Below are 27,496 nucleotides of genomic sequence, written 5' to 3' on the forward strand. Positions count from 1 at the left end.
ATGGGGTGGTGGGGTTGATTGGTGCGGGTGTCTCGGAGATGTTCCCTAAAGCGCTCTGCTACAAGGCGTCCAGTCTCCCCAATGTAGAATAGACCACATCGGGAGCAATGGATACAATAAATGACATTGGTGGATGTGCAGGTGAAACTTTGATGGATGTGGAAGGCTCCTTTAGGGCCTTGGATAGAGGTGAGGGAGGAGGTGTGGGTGCAGGTTTTGCAATTCCTGTGGTGGCAGGGGAGGATGCCAGGATGGGAGGGTGGTTTGTTGGGGGGTGTGGACCTGACCAGTTCATCACAGAGATAACGGTCTTTGCGGAAAGTGGAAAGGGATGGGGAGGGAAATATATCTCTGGTGGTGGGGTCCGTTTGGAGGTGGAGGGCTGATGAAGGGCTTTTGCCCCAGTGTAGATTTTCCTGCTCCTTGGATGCTGCCTGACCTGCTGTACTTTTCCAGCACCACTCTGATCTAAACTCTGGTTTCCAGCATCTGCAATCCTCACTTTTGCTTACGAAACCATATTACAGAGGTGGTGGTGCTGGATGTCTTAAATCACATGAAGGTGGATAAATCCTGGGCCCTGATCGGGTGTATTCCAAAACCTTGTGGGAGGCTAGGGAAGTAATTGCAGGGCCCGTGCAGAAATTTTACATCATCAATATCTACAGGTGAAGTACCGGAAGGCTGGAAGGTGTTGAATGTGGTGCCATTATTTAAGAAAAGGTGATAAGGAAAATCCAGGGAACTATGCCTGACGTAAGTAGTTGATAAATTGTTGGAGGGAATTCTGAGGGACAGAATTTACATGTAAAGGCAAGAATAAATATAGGATAGTCAAAATGGCTATGTGCATAGGAAATCATGTCTCACTAACTTGATTGAGGTTTTTGAAGAAGTGATAAATAAGATTGAAGAAGGCAGAGCACTGGGCATTGTCTATATTATTATGGACCAGGCCAGACCTCTCAAAACATTTTAAGAAGGTAGCCTAGACTGTAATCTTACTAGGTGTTTTAGGCAGATGTGGAGTGAATATTCCAGGAGTGATGCAGCTGGTCAAACAGAATTTATTTACACACCACCAAATGAAACACAAACGAAAAGAAAATAGAACTTAGAATAACACATGTTTGAAAACCCAATGAACACGGCATCCCCACAACTTAAAGGAGTTGTTCCAATTTCCTGCAACATTCCCATAAATACATCCCTTGTCAAAAAAGGTAAATTCAAATACAGGTTATTTCAGGACAGATGAGAAAAAAAAGTGAGTGCGCGAGATAACGCAAAAGAGCGTGAGAGAATCAGCCAGGGATCATTTGCCGACGCATGGAACCTTTTTCATTGTAGCTGTGGGGGAATCCAGAACTAAAGGCCACAGGTTTAGGGTGAGAGGGGAAAGATAATAAAAAGGATCTAAGGGGCAACTTTTTCATGCAGTGAGTGGTGCCTGTATGGAATGAGCTGCCAGAGGAAGTGGAAGTGGTGGAGGCTTTTAAAATTGCAACATTTAAAAGGAATCTGGATGAGTATATAAATAGAAAGGGTTTAGAAGAATATGGGCTGGCAAATGGGACTAGATTAGGTTGGGATATCTGGTTGACACAGACAAGTTGGACCATAGGGTCTGTTTCTATGCTGTACATCTCTATGATTCGCTGGTTTCTAACTGCTAAGACTAGACCAAACTAGAAAAATCCCTTCACTGGAAGAACTGGCCACTCCCCTTTCACTGTACAAGTGTTTTTAAAAAAAAACCTAAAAGCCCTTTTTCCTGATTGTTGCCTTAAGCAGTATCTGTGAGCCATGATCAAAGTTCCCCTTATTTCAGACAAATTGGAACTTCTACCTTTTACAACCTCTTTTGGAAAAAAACCAAGGACAACATAACCTGTTAAAGCAGTAGCATTATCACAATATGAACTTTATTAAGGTGTTCGACAAGGTTCAACTGTATCAACAAGTAGACTGGTTAGCAAGGTAGAATCATGGAATCCAGAGAGAGCTAGCCATTTGGTTACAAAATTGGCTTGAATGTAAGAGACAGATGATGGTGGTGGACAATTTTTTTTGCCCAATTGTTGAGGTCAGGTTAATAATTTCAGGTATGGTTTGAACATCTTTCTTCAATATAGGAGCTATATTGCCTCTTATGATTATATCTTTTATTGCCAGAGTTAAACTGATAAGCTACACAGCTAAACAGCCTCCTCTTGTGGACAATAGCTTGTAGTATCTATAAAAGCTTTAAAATAGAGAAGGGCTCATTTTAAATGGATGAAAAATGGTCATGGTTTGAATGGATTTAAATACAGTAGCATTAATATTGTGTATACTGGATAGTTCTAGAAGCATATCAAATATTTACTAATATCCTTAATCTGCAGATACAGGGGAACCTCGATTATCCGAATGAGATGGGCGCGCACCATTTCGTTCTAATAATTGATTATTTCATTAATTTATTCAAAGCCTTTCTTCTGGGACTCGGAATTTTCTATTAAGTCTGCTCCCGACTCAGGAGACGAGGCAGCAGCGTAGCAGAGTGCGTGCATGCGTGCCCTCGACCCCTCGCACCCCGGCCCCAATATACCCCCAACCCAGTCCCCAATCCCATCCACCACCACCCCCACCCCGCCAGCCTCCCAAACCCCGTCCAAACCTGCCACACCCAAATCCCATTCAATGATGCCCCCGCCTGCCCCCCAAATTCCATCAAAACCTGCCACCACCGAATCCCATTCAATGACGCCCCTGCCCACCCCCCAAATCCCATCAAAACCTTCCACCCACAAATCCCATTCAATGCCCCCCCCACCCACGCCCCCAAATCCCATCAAAACTTGACACTCCCAAACCCCATTCAATGCCGACCCCCAAACCCTGTCCAACACCACCTACGCCCTCCACCAAACAATGTTCAAGAGATTATCTGAGGAAGGGAGGTTTAGGGTACACGCCTGTGTAGAACTCCAGGTAAAGCTGTCAAGTATTAATAATAGGAGAAAGTGAGGACTGCAGATGCTGGAGATCAGAGCTGAAAAATGTGTTGCTGGAAAAGCGCAGCAGGTCAGGCAGCATCCAAGAAGCAGGAGAATCGACCTGCTGCGCTTTTCCAGCAACACATTTTTCAGCTCAGAACTCCAGGTAAAAAGTGTGTGTATGTGGCTAAGGATAGCTGGTCATGTCGTTTCGACAAGCAACATGAATTCGACTGGGACAACACTACCATTATAGGGCAAGCCAAACAGAGAACAGCCAGGGAATTCCTAGAGGCATGGCACTCATCCACAGACTCTATCAACAAACACATCGACCTGGACCCAATATACCGGCCACTACAGCGGACAGCTGGAACTGACAACCAGAAGCGGCAGAGACAGGCTACTATAAATGCCGGAGGAAACAGCACAGAAGCGCTTCACAGGAAGCTCCCAAGCACTGAGGATGTCACCTAGACAGGGGACGAAACGTTTGCAAGACAAATTCCCAGCTCGGCGAACAGAACCACAACAATGAGCACCTGAGCTACAAATCTTCTACCAAACTTTGAACTCATTTACATTCTTAAGGGAAGAAATAGTCCTCTTTACTCGATATGGCCTGTATATTTGGAGTGGCACTCTGGCTTAAAGTAGTTAGCACCGCTGTCTTAGCCCAGGGACCCAGGTTCAATTCTATCATAGGGTGACTGTGCAAACTCCACACATTGCCAGCTTCCAAATTGCTTTCTATCATTACCACCCTCAGTAAGCTTTTATTGCTCTGTCATTTATGATAAAGCAATGCTGGAAGAAGCCTCAGCAAACACCAGAACAGTATCTGCAATTCGTAATGCTTGCTGTTTGTAGGTTCAAAAGTTAAAATGCTTCACGCCTCAAACCAGTAACAACATAGCTGCTTAGTAATCATTCTCAAGCCTTGCATGTATGACAAAGACAAAGTCAAAAGACAGTCTTTCCAAATCATCATGCCACTGACCAGACTGGTCCATCAATCTTACTGAAATGAAATTTGGGACCTAAAATAGCTCAAGTCTCACATCAGTAACAAAACAGCTGCTGATAAGTACTCCAATTCTGCTAGTCAATTCATACCAAATTAAAGTCAGATTTAAGGTGTTTTCATTCAAAAATTAAAAGAAATTTTTAAAAAATCTTTATATAATCACAGGACATCCAAAGCACTTCACAGTGAATGAAGTGTAGTCACTATTGTAGATATTTATAGTCAACCTGTTCAAGTTTGCTATGAACACCTCCAGAGCAGGTAAGTCTTGAACCCAGGCCTTCTGGCTCAGAGTTAGGGAAACAACAACTGTGCCTCAAAAGCCCCTAGTCAATACCCTTAATAATCGAGGAAACATAGCAACCAATTTGCCAAAAGCAAATAGCACTGTCATTCAGTAATTTCTCACTTAAGTGGTTACTCTGAGCAATGGAATTTGTTGAGGGATGCATCTACAATCAGGACATGGTCAGGATGAAAGTCCTGAGTTCCTACTTTAGAAACTTTGGCATGGGATTGAAGCTGATTTAGCAATTTGGATTAGAAACTGGCTTTCTGTAAGGTGGCAACAAGTGGTGGTTGATGGAAAATATTCAGTCTGGAGTCTGGTTACTAGTGGTGTGCCACAAGTTTTTGGGATTGTTTTGAGACCAGTGCTGGTTCTCATTTTTATAAACGACTTGGATGCAGGCATAGGGTGGATGGGTTAGTAAGTTTGCAGATGACACCGAAGTTGGTGGGAGTGGTGGACAGTGTGGAAGAATGTTGCAGGAGGACTTGGATAAACTGCCAAATTGGGCTGAGAGGTGGCAAGTGAAGTTCAATGCAGATAAATAGGAGGTGATTCACTTTGGGAAGGATAACAGGAAGACAGAATACTGGGTCAATGGAAAGATTCTTGGTAGTGTGGATGTGCAGAGGGATCTCTGTGTCCATGTACATAGATCCCTGAAAGTTGCCACCCAAGTTGATAGTGCTGTTAAGAAGTGTGCTAGGTTTTATCGGTAGAGGGATTGAGTTCCGGAGCCATGATGTCATGCTGTAACTGTAGAAAACACTCATGCAGCCTCACTTGGAATACTGTGTGCAGTTCTGGTCACCCCTTTACAAGAGGATGTGGAAGCACTGGAAAAAAGTGCAGAGGAGATTTACCAGGACGTTGCCTGGTCTGGAGGGAAGGTCTTATGAGGAAAGGCTGAGAGACTTGGGTCTGTTCTCATTGGAGAGAAGAAGGCTAAGAGGGGATTTAATAGAGACATACAAGATGATCAGAGGATTAATTAGGGTAGACTGCAAATCTTTTTCCGAGGTTGATTACATCTGCTTGTATGAGAAGGCACAGCTGCAAATTGAGAGATGATAGATTTAAGACAGATGTCTGAACCAGGTTCTTTATTGAGAGAGTGGCAAGGATGTGGGATACCCTGCCTGCCAACGTAGTCAACGCAGCCACATTAGGTAGATTTAAACAGTCCTTGGATCATCATATGGATGATGATGGGATAGTGTAGGGTGATGGGCATAGATTAGTTCACAGATCGGTGCAACATCGAGGGCTGAAGGGCATGTTCTGTGCTGTATTGTTCTAGGTTAAACCACATTTCTATTCAAAGAAAGTTCCCAAGTCCAGATCAAATCCGTTGCTGTAACTCTGGTGTTGTGAAATGGCAAATGCCACGTGTTCTAATGGCAAAGATGCCATGAATTGAACAAAATAGCTGTTGAATAGACACACCACTCAATGTCCTGTTGGAACAAAACAAATTAAACTAAATGTTTTGACACTAACTTAAGATTAAAGTCTCCACTGAGACAGAATGATGTTGAAATAAAACAGTGTAAAATGGGATTTACTGTTATAACCAGATAATCTAGTTTTCTGGTGTTGATTGATGGATAAACCTCGGCAACATTAAAGACGATAAATCTCCCAACCTTTTTCGGAATAGTGCCATCCAACTGAGCAGGCAGACAGGACTTAAAAGATGATAAAATAACTAAATTTGAGAGGGTCTGCTTGAATGATTCCTATACTAATTAACACTTAAGACACTCAAGATGCAACTTATTAGTAATTAGATTACTTACATTAGATTAGATTAGATTACTTAACAGTGTGGAAACAGGCCCTTCGGCCCAACAAGACCACACCGCCCTGCCGAAGCGTACTCACCCATACCCCTACATCTACATCAACCCCTTACCTAACACAACGGGCAATTTAGCATGGCCAATTCACCTGACCTGCACATCTTTGGACTGTGGGAGGAAACCGGAGCACCCGGAGGAAACCCACGCAGACACAGGGAGAACGTGCAAACTCCACACAGTCAGTCGCCTGAGGCGGGTTTTGGCTGAAAATGTAGTCAGGTTTTGGCTGAAAATAATACTGCTCATATCACAGTTCTAACTATCAGGAATTATAAAATTTCATACTTTAAATTCAATAAGAACAATACAGGGGAACTGGTATTGTTAATAGAAGGGAATTATTATTGGTCTCTAAAATAGACTCCAAAGACTATGACACACTGCGCATAAAGATTTTGAAGATTCAGCATTTATTTTACAACTCAGCTTTTTCCACATATCACAGAACATGAACCTATTCACAACAGCAGCATTCAACAGAAGTTAGAAAAACCCACAAAACTTTCTTCTCCACTTCACTTGTTAAGCCCAGACAAAATCTCATTTACATTGTATGAATAGCTTTTTGTCAAATTATTGCAATTTTAGCATCTTCCTCTTAGTAACCTACAATTATGATCCAGACACAAATTAAGACCTGTCTGATCCAGAGTCCTTACACAGTATAAGAATCACTGGAGAGAAACAGTGATAAAGTTCTCATCTTGCATAAGCAAAGATCTTATTTGTTGTGTGAAGTAATGTACTTCTTAATTGCAGAACTTTAGAACCACTCATCTATCGTGCACCATACAGTACATGAGAAGAATGGAAAACGAAGAATTGTCTAAAATGGAACTTCAGTTAGAATCTCAAATACCGATTGAAAGAACAGTGAAGGAAAAAGTTGCTGTGAAGAAACTTATTGAAAAGAAACTGCAAGAAAATTGCTCATGTTCATTGGACAAACTGAAAACTCTGATAACTGGTTTCTTTCCAGTCCTTCAATGGCTTCCAAAGTACAAACTAAAAGAATGGATCTTGGGTGATACCATTTCAGGTATACTTGTTGCTGTTGTCATGGTTCCTCAATCAATAGCATATGCGTTGCTTGCTGGTCTAGAAACAAGTTCCAGTTTGTATGCATCCTTCTTCTCTTGCATTATTTATTTCCTGATGGGTACCTCACGGCATATTTCAGTGGGCATTTTCAGTTTAATATGCCTCTTGGTAGGACAAGTAGTTGATCGGGAACTTCTGCTGGCTGGATTTGATGTAGATGAAGACAGCAAAGTGATGCCAACAGCGATGGCCAATGCAGATAACTGGAACAACAGTGATGTCAATCCAACCATGATAATGAATTTCACTCTTCCAGGACCACTGAACTTTGAATGCGATAGAAAATGCTATGCTGTCAGTGTTTCAGCTGCCCTTACATTTATGTGTGGCATTTACCAGGTAAGGAATTTAGTGAAAAGTTTAATGCTAATATTTTGCCGGTGTAAGAAGTGAACAGATAGTTTCTTACTGAGTAATTATTGGATTAAATTTAGAGTAATTTAAAATATACTTCACAAACAAAGCTCTCAGTTATGCTATGGCTTCAGGACCCAGATCAAAAAGTGTGATAACTTTCAACAGCACAATGAATTGATGCAGATATTAAGTCGAAGTTTATCCAAGAAGTTTAGAAGAATTAGAGGTGATCTTATTGAAAAGTATAAGTTCCTAAGTGGACCTGGCAGGGTTAATGTTGAAAAAATATTTACCTTTCTGCGAAAAACTAGGACTAGGGGATACAGTTCAAAAGTAAGGGGTTGCACATTTAAAGTAGAGATGAATGTTTTCTCTCAGAATAGAATCTCTATGGAACTCTTGTTCCTGTAGAACACTGGGACCAAGGTCATTGAATATTTTTAATGACATACATAGATCGACTCCCGATAAACTTATTAGTCAGATCAGTCATAACCTTAATGAGCTGCAAAGCAGGCTTGTGGTGCCAAAAGACCTACCCTGCTCATAATTCATTTATTTGAACAGTTGTTAGTTCCACTGACAAATTGAAGAGTCCATGATAAGCTCAATTAATTATTCCAACTACAAGGTGCTGGAATCCAATAGTAAACAGAATTTTAAAAACTGATCACAATTTGAAATATGCCGGTTTTCAATTACTAACTAAACATTAGATGAAAAGACATGCTTGAGAAAATGCACTATTTTCAAAAAGCTCCCCATGTCTCCATCTTAAAAGAAAAAGTTAAATTAGCTAATATTAGCAAAACTATATAAATTAATGGACCTTGACAAGGCTACTCCAAAGTGGTGGCTTTATTGCATCTCAAAATAGCCTGAAGTTGATTGAGAAATTTAATTTGTCATTACTACAGACTTCAGTGAAAGTATATTTGATATGCTACTCTGGATTTAAAATTCTCATCCTTCTTTTCTCCAAATCTTTCACTGTCCTCTATTTTCTGTAATTTTCTCCGGCTCCACAACTAATCCTGTAAGATAGGGGAAAGCAATGGCACAGTGGTAGTATCATTGGATTAGTCAACCCAGAGTATCGAATAAACTATAAAGAAATTCTATTCGTTTTAAAATAGTGATGGAAAAGGGTAGACCAGATCTAAAAGTTGAAGTTCTAAATTGGAGAAAGGCCAATTTTGATGGTATGAGGCAAAAACTTTCAAAAGCTGATTGGAGGCAGATGTTCGCAGGTAAAGGGACGGCTGGAAAATGGGAAGCCTTCAGAAATGAGATAACAAGAATCCAGAGAAAGTATATTCCTGTTAGGGTGAAAGGGAAGGCTGGTAGGTATAGGGAATGCTGGATGATGAAAGAAATTCAGGGTTTGGTTAAGAAAAAGAAGGAAGCATATGTCAGGTATAGACAGGATAGATCGAGGGAATCCTGAGGCGAGAAGAAAGGAAGTAGCAGTATACTTAAGAGGGAAATCAGGAAGGCAAAACGGGGACATGAGATAGCTTTGGCAAATAGAATTAAGGAGAACCCAAAGGGTTTTCACAAATATAGTAAGGACAAAAGGGTAACTAGGGAGAGAATAGGGCCCCTTAAATATCAGCAAGGCAGCCTTTGTGTGGAGCCACAGAAAATGGGGGAGATACTAAATGAATATTTTGCATCAGTATTTACTATGGAAAAGGATATGGAAGATATAGACTATGGGGAAATAAATGGTGACATCCTGCAAAATGTCCAGATTATACAGGAGGAAGTGCTGGATGTCTTGAAATGGTTAAAGATGGATAAATCCCCAGGACCTGATCAGGTTTACCCGAGAACTCTGTGGGAAGCTAGAGAAGTGATTGCTGGGCCTCTTGCTGAGATATTTGTATCATCGATAATCACAGGTGAGGTGCCAGAAGACTGGAGGTTGGCTAACATGGTGCCACTGTTTAAGAAGGATGGTAAGAACAAGCCAGGGAACTATAGACCAGTGAGCCTGACCTCAGTGGTGGGCAAGTTGTTGGAAGGAATCCTGAGGGACAGGATGTACATGTATTTGGATAGGCAAGGACTGATTCGGGATAGTCAACATGGCTTTGTGCATTGGAAATCATGCCTTACAAACTTGATTGAGTTTTTTGAAGAAGTAACAAAGAAGATCGATGAGGGCAGAGCAGTTTGGATACAGAACTGGCTCAAAAGGTAGAGGACAGAGGCTGGTGGTGGAGGGTTGTTTTTCAGACTGGAGGCCTGTGACCAGTGGAGCGCCACAAGGATCGGTGCTGGGTCCTCTACTTTGTGTCATTTACATAAATGATTTGGATGCGAGCATAAGAAGTACAGTTAATAAGTTTGCAGATGACACCAAAATTGGAGGTGTAGTGGACAGCGAAGAGGGTTACCTCAGATTACAATAGGATCTAGACCAAATGGGCCAATGTGCTGAGAAGTGGCAGATGGAGTTTAATTCAGATAAATGGAAGGAGCTGCATTTTGGGAAAGCAAATCTTAGCAGGACTTACACACTTAATGGTAAGGTCCTAGGGAGCGTTGCTGAACAAAGAGACCTTGGAGTGCAGGTTCATAGCTCCTTGAAAGTGGAGTCACAGGTAGATAGGACAGTGAATAAGGCATTTGGTATGCTTTCCTTTATTGGTCAGAATATTGAGTACAGGAGTTGGGAGGTCATGTTGCAGCTGTAGAGGACATTGCTTAGGCCACTGTTGGAATAATGCATGCAATTCTGGTCTCCTTCCTATCGGAAAGATGTCATGAAACTTGAAAGGGTTCAGAAACGATTTACAAGGATGTTGCCAGGGTTGGAGGATTTGAACTACAGGGAGAGGCTGAACAGGTTGGGGCTGTTTTCTCTGGAGCATCGGAGGCGGGGGGGTGACCTTATAGAGGTTTAGAAAATTATGAGGGGCATGGATAGGATAAATAGACAAAGTATTTTGCCTGGGGTCGGGGAGTCCAGAACTAGAGGGCATAGGTTTAGGGTGAGGGGGAAAGATATAAAAGAGACCTAAGGAGCAACTTTTTCACGCAGAGGGTGGTACGTGTATGGAATGAGCTGCCAGAGGATGTGGTGGAGGCTGGTACAATTGCAACATTTAAGAGGCATTTGGATGGGTATATGAATAGGAAGGGTTTGGAGGGATATGGGCCAGGTGCTGGCAGGTGGGACTAGATTGTGTTGGGATATCTGGTCAGCGTGGACAGGTTGGACCGAAGGGTTTGTTTCCATGCTGTACATCTCTATGACTCTATAAAAGGGTGTATGGTCAAGTTTGAATCCACTAAAAAAAAACTGGAATTAAAACCTAGCCAAATGGTAACATGTAACCGCTGTTGATTTCAATAAAAATCCATTAATTTCACTACCACCTTTTAAGGAAGGGAATTTGGCATCCTTATCCAGACAGCTTACGCAGATCTCCAGATCTTAGCAACATGATTGATTTGTAACTTTCTTCTGAAAAGTCCAATCTGCCAGTCAGTTCAAGGGCAATTCAAATAGGGAATAAAATGTTGATCTTGCCAGCAATATCCACATTCCATGAACAAATGCAAAAACCTCTGTTCATCTTATTCTCTTGAATATTCATAAATTTACAATTGGTGGCTGAGCGTTTAGCTGAAGAGGTTTAAGAGTTTGAAATTGCTTTCCTATATCTCTCTGCCTGTCAACCTGGTTTCCCACATTTAAGACACTCTTAAAATTCACATCTTTCACCGTGACTTTCCTCATGTCACCTAATATCTCTTGATGTTGCTCAATTTTGTATATTATAAGGTTCCTATGGGTGTTTTAATGTGATGTATGTTATATAAATATAACTGTTGCTGATCTTTTTTACCTTATTTAAAAAATTAATACAACTATATTCAAAAATTCGATAGGAACATGTAAAAGACACAAACAGGCCATTCTCCTCAAATCAATCACTGCAGTGGTAACAATTCGCTCAAGCTTCCTCTTATCTTCTTTATCCAAGCCGACTAACATAGCTATCTATTTCCCAATCCCTCCAATGCTCATAAAAACAGAAGGTTCTCGAAATACTAACCAGGTTTGACAGCATCCATAAAGATAAGAGAATTAACATTTCAATTCAATTATGATCCCTCCTCAGAACTCACATCTTCAATAAATTAGGATTTGAGTCACAAATTAACACTAAAATAGCTGCATCACTATAGTGCAACTTTGCATATAAAGGATTTTCCTTCATCATGCCTTAGGCCAGACCTTGATTTTGTGTACATTTAATGTCGTGCAGGAGTTACAGTGCCCCAGCACACATTTTCATTTAGACATGTAGGGTAATAAAGGTCAAAAGCATTCAGAGTACATAGATAGGTTGCTGTGACACCCTCAAGGGACCCAGTCCACATCTAGCCTCATTGAGCACCTGAAAAGATCACTCAAGGACTCCTCAACTGTCAGGCAAATAATGTGTGCTTCAGAGTCAGAGATGTACACCAACCCAATCTAGTCCCACATGCCAGCACCTGGCCCATATCCCTCCAAACCCTTCCTATATATATACCCATCCAAATACCTCTTAAATGTTGCAATTGTACCAGCCTCCACCACTTCATCTGGCAGCTCATTCCATACACATACCATCTTCTACATGAAAAAGTTTTGTATCTTTCTCCTCTCACCCTAAACCTATGCCCTCTAGTTCTAGACTCCCCCCTGCAAGGGAAAATACTTTATCTATTTATCCTATCTATGCCCCTCATAATTTTGTAAACCTCTAGAAGGTCACCCCTCCGCCTCAGACACTCCAGGGAAAACAGCCCCAGCCTGTTCAGCCTCTCCCTGTGGCTCAAATCCTCCAACCCTGGCAACATCCTTGTAAATCTTTCATGAACCCTTTCAAGTTTCACAACATCTTTCTGACAGGAAGGAGACCAGAATTGCACGCATTATTCCAACAGTGGCCTAACCAATGTCCTGTACAGCCACAACATGACCTCCCAATTCCTGTACTCAATACTCTGACCAATAAAGGAAAGCATACCAAACGCCTTTTCACTATCCTATCTACCTGCGACTCCACTTTCAAGGAGCTATGAACCTGCACTCCAAGGTCTCTTTGTTCAGCAATGCTCCCAAGGACCTTACCATTAAGTGTGTAAGTCCTGCTAAGATTTGCTTTCCCAAAATGCAGCTCCTTCCATTTATCTGAATTCAACTTCATCTGCCACTTCTCAGCACATTGGCCCATTTGGTCCAGATCCTGTTGTAATCCAAGGTAACCCTCTTCGCTGTTCACTACACCTCCAATTTTGGTGTCATCTGCAAACTTACTAACTGTACCTCTTATGCTCGCATCCAAATCATTTATGTGAATGACAAAAAGTAGAGGACCCAGCACCGATCCTTGTGGCACTCCACTGGTCACAGGCCTCCAGTCTGAAAAACAACCCTCCACCACCACCCTCTGTCTTCTCCCTTCGAGCCAGTTCTGTATCCAAATGGCTAGTTCTCCCTGTATTCCATGAGATCTAACTTTGCTAATCAGTCTCCCATGGGGAACCTTGTTGAATGCCTTACTGAAGTCCATATAGATCACACCTACTGCTCTATCCTCATCAATCCTCTTTGTTACTTCTTCAAAAAACTCAATCAAGTTTGTGAGACATGATTACCCATGCACAAAGCCATGCTGACTACTACTAATCAGTCCTTGCCTTTCCAAATACATGTACATCCTGTCCCTCAGGATTCCTTCCAACAACTTGCCCACCACTGAGGTCAGGCTCACAGGTCTATAGTTCCGTAGCTTGTCCTTACCACCCTTCTTAAACAGTGGCAGCATGTTAGCCAACCTCCAGTCTTCCGGTACCTCACTTGTGATTACCGATGATACAAATATCTCAGCAAGAGGCCCAGCAATCACTTCTCTAGCTTCCCACAGAGTTCTCGGGTACACCTGATCAGATCCTGAGGATTTATTCACCTTTACCCGTTTTAAGACATCCAGCACTTCCTCTTCTGTAATCTGGACATTTCGCAGGATGTCACCATCTATTTCCCTACAATCTATATCTTCCATATCCTTTTCCACATTAAATACTAATGCAAAATACTCATTTAGTATCTCCCCCATTTTCTGCAGCTCCACACAAACGTTGCCTTGCTGAATTTTGAGGGGCCCTATTCTCTCCCTAGTTACCCTTTTGTCCTTAATGTATTTGTAAAAACTCTTTGGATTCTCCTTAATTCTATTTGCGAAGGCTATGTTCCCTTATTGCCCTCCTGATTTCCCTCTTAAGTATACTCCTACTGCCTTTACACTCTAAGGATTCACTTCGACCTTACATAATCTTCCTTCTTTTCCTTAACCAAACCCTCAATTTCTTTAGTCATCCAGAATTCCATATACCTATCAGCCTTTCCTTTCACCCTAACAGGAATATACTTTCTCTGCACTCTCGTTATCTCATTTCTGAAGGCTTCCCATTTTCTAGTTGTCCCGGTACCTGCGAACATCTGCTCCCAATCAAATTTCGAAAGTTCTTGCCTCATACCATCAAAATTGGCCTTTCTCCAATTTAGAACTTCAACTTTTAGGTCTGGTCTACCCTTTTCCATCACTATTTTAAATCTAATAGAATAATGGTCGCTGACCCCAAAGTGCACCCCCACTGACACCTCAGTCACTTGCCCTGCCTTATTTCCCAAGAGTAGGTCATGTTTTGCACCTTCTCTAGTAGGTACATCCACATACTGAATCAGAAAATTGTTGTGTACACACTTATCAAATTCCTCTCCATCTAAACCCTTAACACTATGGCTGTCCCAGTCTATGTTTGGAATGTTAAAATCCCCTACCGTAACCACCCTATTATTCTTACAGATGGCTGAAATCTCCATACAAGTTTGTTTCTCAATTTCCCTCTGACTATTAGGGAGTCTATAATACAAATGCTGCCTGGCCTGCTGTGTTTTTCCAGCACCACATTTTTCAACTCTGGTACTCCAGCATCTGCAGTCCTCACTTTCTTCAAGTCTATAATACAATCCCTTTCTTATTTCTCAGTTCCACCCAAATAGCTTCCCTGGATGCATTTCTGGGAATATCCTCCCTCAGCATAGCTGTAATGCTATCCCTTATCAAAAATGCCACTCCCCCTCCTCTCTTGCCTCCCTCTCTATCCTTCCTGTAGCATTTGTATCCTGGAACATTAAAAGCTGCCAGTCCTGCCTATCCCTGAGCCAGGTTTCTGTAATTGCTATGATATCCCAGTCCTATGTTCCTAACCATGCCCTGAGTTCATCTGCCTTCCCTTTTAGGCCCCTTGCATTGAAATAAATTCAGTTTAATTTATTAGTCCTACCTTGTCCCTGCCTGTTTGACTCTCTTCTGTTCTCACATGTACCAGTCTCAGATTGATCTCTTTCCTCACTATCTCCCTAGGTTCCACCCCCCCCCCACCTTACTAGTTTAAATCCTCCAGAGCAGCTCTAGCAAATTTCTCTGCCATTATATTAGTCCACTTCCAATTTAGGTGTAATCCGTCCTTCTTGTACAGCTCACTTCTACCCCAAAAGAGATTCCAATGATCTAAAAATGTGAATCCTTCTCCCATACACCAGCTCCTCAGCCATGCATTCACCTGCTCGGTCCTCCTGTTCCTGCCCTCATTAGCTTATAGCACTGGGAGTAATCCAGATATTACTACTCTCGAGGACCTCCTTTTTAAATTTCTGCCTAACTCGCTCTAATCTCCCTTCAGAATCTCAACCTTTTCCCTTCCTATGTCATTGGTTCCAATGTGGACAATGACCTCCTGCTGGCCCCTCTCCCTCGTGAGAACATTCTACACCCTCTCTGGGACATCCTTGATCTTGGCACCAGGGAAACAACACACCATTCTGCTTTCTCTCTGCTGGCCACAGAAACACCTGTCTGTACCTCTGACTAGAGAATACCCTCACACAAATGCTCTCTCGAAACCCAACATACCGCTCGTTGCATTAGAGCCAGAAACATGGCTGTTCGTGGTATGTTCCCCCGAGAATCCATCACCCTCTACACTTTCCAAAACAACATACCTGTTTGAAATGGGTATATCCACAAAAGACTCCTGCACTAGCTGCCTATCTCTCTGACCTTTCCTGGAGTTAACCCATCTATGTGACTGTATCTGAGACTTCCCCCCCCCCCCCCTTACTGTAACTACCATCCATCACATACTGTTGCTGTTACAAATTCCTCATTGCTTCTAACTGTCTCTCCAACTGATCCATTCGATCAGATAAGATTCGCAGCCAACAGCATTTATGGCAGATATAATCCGCAGCAACCCTTAAAACTGTCTTTCAACGCAGACATCTGACAAGAAGCACATATCACTCTATTAAAGGCCATTTTTGCTCCTTCACAATCTATAGACCCAGAAAATAACACCGTCTTTTTCCTCTACAAACACTGCCCCAGGTTAAATGAATAGTTATGGCTTATATTTTACATTTAATCAAGAGACATATCTCCAAAAACATATAATCAAGAAAGAACCCACTCTACTAACTACTGCAGACTTTTTGTGGGCCACACTTCAAACAATGATTAACTTATCTGATTCTGTGCTGTGAACTTCGCCCAACCGTTCCTCCAAGATTAGTTGTGAATTTCATTGTTTGATAATTTTCCCAGATGCACTCCAGTGTCCAACGATATATGAATTCAAACAGCAAAGGCAATAACTGTGCAGGTTCTCTCTCGCTCTCTCTGTCTCAGTCTCCTGCAATGACCTCACCATGTGCTTCCTTTGTCTGCTCTTCTCCCTTTTAATATTGCTGTTGTTTTGACTTTCTTTTTCCAAAGTTCCAAAACAATGCAACAGCATATAAAACAGTAATTGCTGCTCCTGGAATTTGAGGAAATCACCTCGAGCACCTAAAATACCGCAAAACGGAGCAGCTGTTACAGCCACAAGTTTTTCCTGTCCTCTATCTTGGTTAGTGTAGAATTACTAAAATATGTAGTTAATGGTTTGAGAGTCTGAGGTTGTAATGCACAGTTTTTCTCTGCTGCCCTGTTGCTTGTGGAATACAATACCTGCAGTAACAGGGAAATTATAAATGGAGAACAAAGAAGTGGCAGAATAATTGAACGTATGTTTTAGATCTGCATTCACGAGGGGAGACAAATAATTTCTCAGAAATGTTATGGAACTGAGGGTCTAGTGAGAGGAAGGAATTTAAGAAACGCCATATTAGAACAAAAAATAGTTGTAATGAAATTAATAGTTGAAGGCTGAAATATCCCAAGGGCATGATTTTCTGCATCTAGAACATTAAGAGGTCCTGAAATTTTTGGATGCACTGGTGGTAATCTTTCAAGTCTTGTAGATTCTGGACTAGTTTCTACAGATTGGATGGTGGCAAATATAACCCCACTATTTCAAGAGAGTATGTGAGAAAGAAACAGAGTACCAGAGACAATTACAGATCCATATTGGGGAAACTATTTGAGTCTGTTATAAAAGATGTGACAATTCAGAATATTTGAAAAGTTTTCACAGGATTAAACAGTCGCATGGATTTATGAAAAGGAACTCTTACTTAACTGATCTAGTAGAGTTTGAGGATGTAGTTAATAGTATAAATAAGGGAGAACCTGTGGATGTGGTGGATTTCAAGAAGACATGACTGGTTAGCAAGGTTCGATCACATGGAATACAGGGTGAACTAGCCATTTGGATACAGAACTGGCTCAAAAGTAGAAGACAGAGGGCGGTGGCAGAAGGTTGCTTTTCAAACTGGAAGCCTGTGACTATTAGTGTGTCCATTGCTTTTTGTCATTTATATAATTGATCTGGATGGGATTATAGAAGATATAGTTAGTAAGTTTGCAGATGATACCAAAATTGGAGATGTAGTGAATAGCAAAGAAGGTTACCTCAGAATACAATGGGATCTTGATCAGATGGACCAATGGGCCGAGTGGCAGATGGATTTCAGCTTAGATAACTGGGAGGTGCTGCACTTTGTAAAGTCAAATCAGAGCAGGATTTATAACTAAATGGTAAGGTCCTAGGGAGTATTACTGAACAAAGAGACCTTGAAGTGAAGGTCACAGTTCCTTGAAAGTGGAGTCTCAGGTAGACAAGATAGTGAAGAAGGTGCTTTCCTTTATTGTTATGAGATAGGAAAGGGTTCATTTGCTCTGCTGACCTGCAGGAAATTGGATGTCCCGAGGCTAGAATGGGAGGTTTGTTTTACAGGTAGAATGTAAGGAAGTTACATTCCCATCCCTTGCCATTCAGAGCCCTTTGCATAGCCGTTTCTTAGCTATCCAAAGTAAAAGAATTACATTATCATCCCCTATTTAGAAATTAATAAGAATATTGCAATTAAAATTCTGACTACTTCCTGCAGTTAAAAAAATGGTTCACAACAGATTTGACCTTAACGGATGATTTACATTACACGGTTTCTGGAGATGATCAGGTCACTGCATTGTGTCTTGAGTGGTATGTGACTTTGGGGGGATGGCTGGGCATGTAAATGGACTATGATGTAAAGATCTTGTAAAAAGAAAGAACTGTTCCTTTGTTCAGAGATACCCTTTACATGCTTTGCAAGCATTGCGAAGAGTGTTAAAGGTTCCTCCAGAAAGCTTGTACCGTACTTGGTTAAATAACATTTTGCTTGTTCACAGAAGGTGGAGTGTTGCTGTTGCATCAAGGGTGTAAGAATCTCAAGAAAAAGAACCAAGTCAGAGCTTTGAGTATAGGAGTTGGGAGGTCATGTTGTAGCTGCACAGGATTCGGTTAGGCCACTTTTGGAATATTGTGTGCAATTCTGGTCTCCCTGCTATAGGAACGATATGGAGAAACATCAAAGGATTCAGAAAAGTTTAGCAAGGACGTTGCCAGGGTTGGAGGGTTTGAGTGAGAAGGAGATACTGAATAGGCTGGGCTGTTTCCCAACAGAGTTGAAGGCTGATCGGTGACCTTGTAGAGGTTTATAAAATCATCACTAAAGGTAAATAGACAAGGTTTTCTCCTTAGGTTGAGTGAGTCCAGAACTGGAGAGCATAGGTTTCAGCCGAGGGGGGAAAGATTTAAAAGGGACCTCGGAGGCACCTTTTTCAAGCAAAGGGTGGTACACATATGGAATGTGCTACTGGAGAAAGTGGTAGAGGCTGATACAATTACAATATTTAAAAGACACCTGGATGGGCAGATGAATAGGAAGGATTTGAGGGATATAGGCCATGTGCTGGCAAATGAGACTCGATTAATTTAGGATATCTGGTCAGCATGGATGAATTGGACAAAGGGTCTGTTTCCGTGCTGTACATCGATAACTCTTAGACAAACAAGACAAAGGAACACATGACAAATGGAAGTGGGAAGAACCGAGAATTACAGAGATCTTGGTGTGAAAGTCCAATAGTCTCTTACGGTAGCGGGACAGGTAGATAGTGGTTCAGGCGGCTTCTGGGGTACTTGCCTTTATTAGCCAAGGCAGATAACTGTGATGAGGAAGTGAGGACTGCAGATGCTGGAGATCAGAGCTGAAAATGTGTTGCTGGAAAAGCACAGCAGGTCAGGCAGCACCCAAGGAGCAGGAGAATCGACGTTTCGGGCATGAGCCCTTCTTCAGGAATCAGGAATTCCTGAAGAAGGGCTCATGCCCGAAACATAGATTCTCCTGCTCCTTTCAAGGCAGATAACTGTATAAAGAATTAGTTTGGGTACAGAGAATTGCGTGGAGTTCCAGAATTCACATTAAAAGGAGGCATGTAATTGCACTGGAGAAGGTGCAGAGGATATTTACCAGGACTATGACAGGGCTGGAGAATTTTACTTATCAAGAGAGACTGAATAACCTGAATTTATTTTCCTTGGAGCAGAGGAAACATAGGAGGTCATTTTTGAGATGTATAAAATGATGGTCATACACAGGGTAGACAGGAAGAAACATTTTCCCTCAGTGGAAGAGTCAATGACCAGGGAGTGCAAATTTAAGGTAAGGGATGAAAGATTTACAAGAGTTCAGAGGAAGCTTTTCCACCAAGTGGCAGGAACCTGGAACTCACTAGGAGATAGTGAGGACTGCAAATGTCGATAAAGTGTGGTGCTGGAAAAAGCACAGCAACTCAGGCAGTATCTGAGAAGCAAGAAAGTCAACGTTTTAGGTATAACCCTTCATCAGAGCTCAGGAGAGGGAAAAGGGGGCTGAGAAATAAATAGGGTAAGGGGAAGGATGGGGGAAAAGGTAGGTAAGCAAAAATAGGAGGTGATTGTGATAGGTCGGTGGGAATTATGGAGCGGATAGATGAGAAGAAAGGAAGTCAAGGGGGCGGAGCTGAGTCAGAGGGGGCGGGGGGGTAAGAGATCGCAGAGGAGATTTGGAAAGTGATGCAAGTCAAATGTTGAGGCTATGTAGTTGTAGGTTCCCTGAGGTGGAAGATGATGTGTTCCTCCTCCAGTTTGTGGGTAGCCTTGTTTAGGCAGTAGAGGAGGCCCAGTATAGACATATCATCAGGGGAGTGGGAGGGGAAATTGAAATGGATAGCCACAGAAAGGTGGGGTTGGTTGCTACATACTGCCTATAAAGGGTGATGGAGACAGAAAACTACATAACATTCTAGTATTTAGATGTATACTCATGATATCAAGGTACAGAATAGATTTTTAAAAATTTAAAAACTTTGAAGGTGGGATGCTGAGGGTTCTTCTAGCACAGTGGTAGTGTCCATCTTTCTAAGTCAGGCAGCCCTGGTTCAATCCACCTAGACTAGAGATGTGTAATTACAGCTCTGAACGGGTCAATTAGAAGAGGCTTCTTGTGGTGCAGTGGGAGTATCCCTAACCTCTGAATCAAGAGGCCATGTTTCAAATCTGCTCCGGAAGTGTATAATGTCATCTCTGAGGTGAGATGTTGGGGACTGCTGTGGTGCAGTGGTAGTATCCATACTTTTAAAACAGGAGGCCTGGCTTCAAGTCTCACCTGTTCCAGAGGTGCCTCATTAACTTCTCGGAACATGTTGATTTGAAAAAAAAAGTACTCACTGGGTCTACTCTTGGGCCTAGCCAGACCGACTATTAACAGGTCCGGGCAGTAGGCTGTGATATGAGAGGTGGGATGTTAGAATGTAAATTCGCAACCTGAACCCAAGCCATCTTAAATATGGACTTTAACAAAGGGGTGTCACTCATCTAAAACATTAATGAGGTGGTTTTATCTTGCTTCCAAATTGAACATTGTCAGGTTATCAGACCCTTGGAAAAGCCAGCACCTAAAGGGAGGCAAGAGCAAGTGAATGGAGAAGTGCTTCTCCAATCCTGGCAGTGTGTAAAGAGGAAGAACAGTGATTCATCCAAGTTCCTTCAAGGAAACATATTTGTCACTATCTTAATTAACCATTCTTTATTGTGAATGATAGCCCTCAATACAGAAATAAGTTCAGAAACCAGCAAAGGAGGACTAAAAAGATAATAAAAAGACAGGAAAAAATAAACCTGTGAACAAACTACAGAAGAATAAGAAACTGACCATAAGAGCTTCTTTAAATGTATAAAAAGGAAGACAGAGGTCAATGTGAACACAGACCCTTCAGTAAACAAATCTGGGGAGATGGTTTTAGGGAACAAAAATGGCAGAAGAGTTAGATATTTTGCATCAGTCTTTACATTGAAAGATACCTCAAACATCCATTCATACTATAGAATACAAGGAAGAAATTAAGCACCATCACAAAAATAGTAGAATTATACAAACTAATGGGCTAAAGGCAGATAAGTCACCTGGCCTAGATGACCTGCATCCGGGGATCCTTAAAGAGGTAGCTACAAAGATAGTGGATGCATTGGTTGGAATTTTCCAAAAATTGTTGGATTCTGGAGATGTACGAGAGGATCAGAAAATTGCTAATGTGACATCCCTATTCAAAAAGGGGAGGGGGGGGGACAAAAAAAGTGGGGAACTATAAGCCAATTAGCCTAACATCTACTGTTCGAAAATTATAGGAATCAAATATTAGTAATATTAAGTAGTAGCGGATATTTGGAAAATCACAATCAAATCAAGAGTCATCCTTCACAAAAATAAAATTGTATCTAACTAATTAGTCAAAGAATGGAACCAGAAGATGTGTTGTATTTGGACTTTCAGAAGATGTTCAACCAAGGTACATCACAAAAGATCAAGTCATAAGATAAGACCCCACCATGATAGAGGTAGTATATTAGCATGGGTAGAGAATTGGCTCGTGGGCAGGAAACAAGTGGGATAAGAGGTTCTTTTCAAGTTGCCGACCATTGGAATTCCAGAAGGATGAGTGGGATCACAAAGGCCGAAAAAATTTACAAAAAATAATGTGGATTTTGTGAAAGGAAGTTAATGAACTGTAGTCAAATTTGCGGATAACACAAAAATAGGTAGAAAGGCAGTTAGTGAAGGGGTTTGAGACAAACAAACAGTCTACACAGAGATATTGATAGATTTTATAAGTGAACAAAAATTGGCAAATATTATTTAAAAGGAGAAAAGTTGTAGAAAGCAGCAACACAAAAGGGTCTTCGGGTACCTATACACAAAACTAGTACACAGGTACAGCAGGTAATCAGGAAGGCTAAGTGAATGTTAACTCTTTTTTCAAGGGAGTTGGGGTTTTACAGTAGGAAAGCCTTACTGCAACTGTGCAACATACTAGTGAAACTACATCTAGAGTACTGTGAGCAGTTTTGATCCCTTTATTTGAGGAGAGATAACTGCCTCCTTTGTTGGAGGTTGTTCAGAGAAGGTTCATTAGGGTGACCCCTGGTATGGTGGGATTATCTTATGAGTATAGGCTAAACAGGCTGGGACTCAACTCACTGAAGTTTAGAAAATTGAGAGGTGATCTCACTGAAATCTACAGGATTCTTAAGGGGTTTGACAGGGTACATGCTGAGAGAATGTTTCCCCTCATGGGAAAGTCTAGAACCAGAATAAAAGCAGCGTCAATTTAAGACTGAAATGATAAGTAATTTTTTTCTCTTCGAGGGTTGCGGGTTCTTGAAACTCTTTGCCACAGAGAGCCGTGGGTCACAGTCCTTGTGTATAATTAGATTGAGACAGATCAATTCTTGATCAATATTGGATTCAAGATTTACAGAAAAAGGACAGGAAACTGGAATGAAGGACGAGCCATGATCCTATTTGAATGGTGGACTAGGCTCGAGGGTCAGAATGGCCTCCTCCTATTCCAATTTCTTATGATCTCATGAACCTCTAGCTCTTTGTTCCAATCCAACAGAGATCTATTCACTCACCTTCTCCTCATTCACAGTGCTGCTCTCTAAGCTACACAGCACTTGTAGAACTGCGTATTTCTATTTCTGCTTTTTAGCAATTATGACTTTTTTTAAAATCACTTTGTTTAAAACTGGTATGTGGAAACTTGGTATTGTAGTTTCTAAAACATTTCAGTAGATATAAACATGCATTTAGTTAATGCAATTAATTAATTGGAGACACTGTTTCTAAAGCACAAGAACGCGACCATCACATTATAGAAGCACTACCTTTACTGTGTATATTTGTAAAATACTGCAACATGTAGATGCTATCAAAAGTCCCTTTGGTTTGGTTACAAATGAACACATCTATAACCTCGAATAGCACTTTTCCCATTTTCCAGTGTCTTTCTTGCAAAATTACAGCATGGAAGCCACAATGTAGAAAATTAAAACTTACGTGCTTCTTAAATCATTCTTAACAGAAAGCCCAAATGACATAAAATAAATTATTTTCAGTGCCATGCAATAATCACAACCTAAAGTTCTCAGGAAGTTTTGGACCCGAGTGATGTCACTTTGGGGAAGAAAAAGTAAAGGTTTACAGATTTGAATTGCAAGATTCTATTTCCTTTTGGAGGACCTCAATTTCAATTCATTCTTCTGATTTCTTTTTCTTCCAGGTACTAATGGCAGTTTTCAATCTTGGATTTGTATCAAAGTATTTATCTGAGCCCTTGCTAGATGGATTTGCAACTGGTGCCTCAATCACTATTGTAACTATGCAAGTCAAGTACCTCATTGGAATAAAACTACCACGTAGTCATGGGCCTGGTAGTGTTGTTGTAACTTGGATAAACATTTTTAAGAACATTCACAAAACCAATTTCTGTGATCTGATAACAACTGCCATTTGCATGCCTCTGCTAATTGTTTCCAAAGAATTAGGAGAACGGTATAAACACAAGCTCAAGTTCCCTTTCCCAATGGAACTAACCATTGTAGTCATAGCTACATTAATATCCCACTTTGTAAATCTAAATGAAGTGTATGGTTCAAGCATTACAGGAGCAATCCCAACTGGATTCTTACCCCCTAAAGTTCCAAATTGGCACCTCTTACCCAGAGTTGCCATGGATGCTGTAACACTTGCAATCATCAGCTTTGCCTTCACAATCTCGCTGTCAGAGTTGTTTGCAAAAAAACATGGATACACAATACAAGCCAATCAAGAGACCTATGCTCTTGGATTCTGTAATGTTGTTCAATCATTTTTTCATTCATATGCTTCCAGTGCAACTCTGGTTAAAACACTTGTTAAAGATTCGAGTGGTTGTCAGACCCAGCTGTCTAGTGTTGTCAGTGCTGTGTTGGTCCTAATGCTGCTGCTTTTCTTAGCTCCTGTATTCTATTCTTTACAGAAGTGTGTTTTAGCATCCATCATTATAGTCAGTTTAAGAGGGGCTCTCATGAAATTTCGTGATCTGCCAAAGCAATGGAAGATGAGCAAAATTGACACACTGGTTTGGTGGGTTACAATGTTGTCTGTAACTTTAATAAGTACTGAACTGGGACTTTTCACAGGGGTAACGTTCTCACTTCTGTGTGTTATTATTCGCACTCAAGTGCCTAGAGCAGCTTTGTTAGGTCAAATCCAGGGTTCAACTCTATATGAAGATCAAACAGAATACAATAACCTTACACCTATTCCCCAAGTTAAAATCTTTCGGTTTGAAGCCCCACTGTACTATGCTAATAAAGATTTCTTTATGGATTCCCTGATGAGAAAAGTTGAACTGAATCCAGCTTTGGAGATTGCGAAGCAGAAAAAAGAAGAAAGCAAACAAACAAAAAATAAAGAAGCAAAAGCATTCAACGGCAACATCAAACAAGAACAGCCTGTTGTCAGCAAAAGATTGATTTCTAAGGTCTACAATTTTCACACCATTATTCTAGACTGTTCCACAATACAATTCTTAGATACTGTTGGTATTAATACTATGAAGACAGTTTTGAAGGATTACAATGAGATTGGTATTAGAATCCTTCTGGCCAACTGTAATCCTTCAGTCATTGATTCGCTGAGTAGGGGAGGATATTTTGGAGAAAACTGCAAGGAGATGGGCACTCAGTTGTTTTATAGTGTGCATGCAGCTGTTCAGTATGCTAAAGCCAGCTGGCCCGAAACAGGTAATTCCACTCTTTAATAGCTTTCATGTTAATATCCAGTGTTGACATATGTAGAGGTATGCACTATGAAAAGGGCAATATATGCCAGACTCAAAATACTTTATTTAAACTATGGAATCTGCTTTGGTATTTTTATTTAAATTAGTTCAATAAACAAATGGACCACTTACTGTAGCCATGCAGACCAGAAAGATCCCAATTTTGATTTGGGCCTCCTTAAGTTAGCTGATTTCAGGTAGGCAATTGAGAAGATTTAACAGTTTACTCAACATTCCCGGATGAAGAACAAAAAAAAAATCAAGCAGGATGCCTGTTCCTGATTGCCATTCAATGATATCTGCTGAATACTGTGCATGGATAGATTTACCATGTTGCCCATAGAAGGGTAAACCAGAGTCACCACATTTAACAGAGGACGAATAATAAGCAGGTTAGCTTTTTTAAGAGGATATTCAAGATAGTCATCAGCAGAAATAACAAGCATAAAGGAAATTTCTTGTTGTATTTTAAAATGCAAATTATGGTCACTTATAATGTAATTGTACATAGGGCTGAACTATTACCCTAAAAAATCTTCCCAGATGCTTTAACAGATGAAAGCCTATACATAGTATGCTTAATGGACATAATTATTCTTTATTTATACTATTTTAACCTTAAAAGCTTTTCACTGTCTTACTGTAAATAAACAAGAGCAGTTGGAATTGAAATGAATTACTGATTTAAAACTCAAACTGTGGAGGTTTATAGCTTTGAAAAGAGAAATAAAAGCTACTAATGTGTATTTTTAGTAATGTAAACTTTCATCTCTCATTTTTGTTTTCTAAGATGACAATATTGTCATGATGGTTCAAATGCTTAGGACAAAATCTGTTTTCTTGTAAAAGATTCGTCTCGTGATATACAATAAACAATGGAAAAAAATGAAAACACTAATTTGTTTCAACCAAGAATCTACATTTTGTACAGTGACACAGTAATATCTACTCAATTCAATGGAAAATATTTTTGAAGTAGGTTGCCTTCAATGGCATATTTCTCGTTATCATTGTGTTCATCGCATTATTTACAAGTTGATAGTGAAGAACAGTAATCAAGCTGCAAAATATGTGTGGATTATTTCTGATTTTGGTATTACGTTTGCTTTCTATTGTATTCTATCAATGCTTTGTTACTGTAAAAATGGACCAAGTAATCCTGGAAAGCATCTACATGTTCCAACATCTTACTGGGTTTTTTTTTGTATCACTGGGATTCAGTTTTGATGTGAGAATTATGTGCACAAGGAAGTTGATTAGTTGTCTGTAAATAAATATGGATCAATGATCTCAAAAACAAGATTGATTTGAGTTTGCATTCAAACTAAGTACTATATCTACTTACAGACTAGTTGACTCAAACTTTGTGCTTAAGGGTGCCTTTTTGGGGGAGAATCACGTTAACGTATAAAAACTTAGATTGAAAACAATTATTACAGTATTGTAATGGTATTCATTGTGGACAACTTAATTAAAACATTACTCATGTCATTAAATTATAAATGACTCAAATGATATTTCTGAATATTTTGTAATGTTAAGTTGTAGCAATTACTGTATTTTTGTACTTTAAATCTACTTAAGATGGAAATGTTTTGCAACAATTGTTTCAGAGTATCTAAAACCTATGTAAGGGAAATGCACTAAATAAAGACAATCTGAAATCAGCTTGTGTTTTAAACAATGCAACATCAAATAGACTTTGAGCAACATTGCTAAACAGAAAATATTTCTGAGGTAGGAAAACAGATTTTTCAAAAAAGTATGTTTAGGATATTTAACCTACTTTTTGTCAATAGCTGAAGTTTTGGTCATGGTTTTCAACAGTAATCCAAAATGTACCCTATTTGTGAGCATTGCAAGTTCTAGCAAAGAGCACAGGGTATTTGCATCAAATAAATTCTGAGCCCCCGCCTCCACCGTCACAACCACAGCACACTAATATCCTTCCCTCACTACACAAACTATTTGAGAGATTCACATGTTCCTCCCTTCCCTCCATCCCCTTTCATCAAAGGCAGGCAGAAAAGGATGTGCAAAAATGAGGCTGCAGTGTCATGTTACATGCAAAAAAGGGCTTTCAGAAAACAAGGCAGTGGGGAGACAGGCCGCCTACTTGCGTTTCAGGGAACACCTCTGGGACACCCACACCAACCAACCCAACCGCCCCGTGGGTGAACACTTTAGCTCCCCCTCCCACTCCGCCAATGACATGCAGGTCCTTGGCCTCCTCCATCGCCAGACCCTGGCCACACGACACCTGGAGGAAGAGTGCCTCATCTTCCGCCTAGGAACCCTCTAACTATACGGGATGAATGCAGATTTCTCCAGCTTCCTCATTTCCCCTCCCCCCACCTTTTCTCAGTCCCAACCCTCGGATTCAGCACCGCCCTCTT

General features: G+C 40.8%; 2 protein-coding genes across 5 annotated transcripts in view; one reads left to right on the forward strand and one right to left on the reverse strand.

The window, feature by feature from the left end:
• Nucleotides 1-26,767, forward strand: part of slc26a1 (solute carrier family 26 member 1) — a 54,081-nt gene extending 27,314 nt beyond the window's left edge. The window contains exons 2-3 of the mRNA XM_072584236.1: nt 6,919-7,599; nt 23,556-26,767. Of these exons, the coding sequence (XP_072440337.1) occupies nt 6,958-7,599; nt 23,556-25,079 (2,166 nt within the window). The 5' untranslated portion in view covers nt 6,919-6,957 and the 3' untranslated portion in view covers nt 25,080-26,767. The remainder of the gene's footprint in view (nt 1-6,918; nt 7,600-23,555) is intronic.
• idua (alpha-L-iduronidase) overlaps nt 1-27,496 on the reverse strand; it is a 261,756-nt gene that overhangs the window by 203,492 nt on the left and 30,768 nt on the right. The gene's annotated exons all lie outside the window — the stretch shown is intronic.

Source organism: Chiloscyllium punctatum, chromosome 14 (genome assembly GCF_047496795.1).
Source record: "Chiloscyllium punctatum isolate Juve2018m chromosome 14, sChiPun1.3, whole genome shotgun sequence".
Taxonomy (NCBI): Eukaryota; Metazoa; Chordata; class Chondrichthyes; order Orectolobiformes; family Hemiscylliidae; genus Chiloscyllium; species Chiloscyllium punctatum.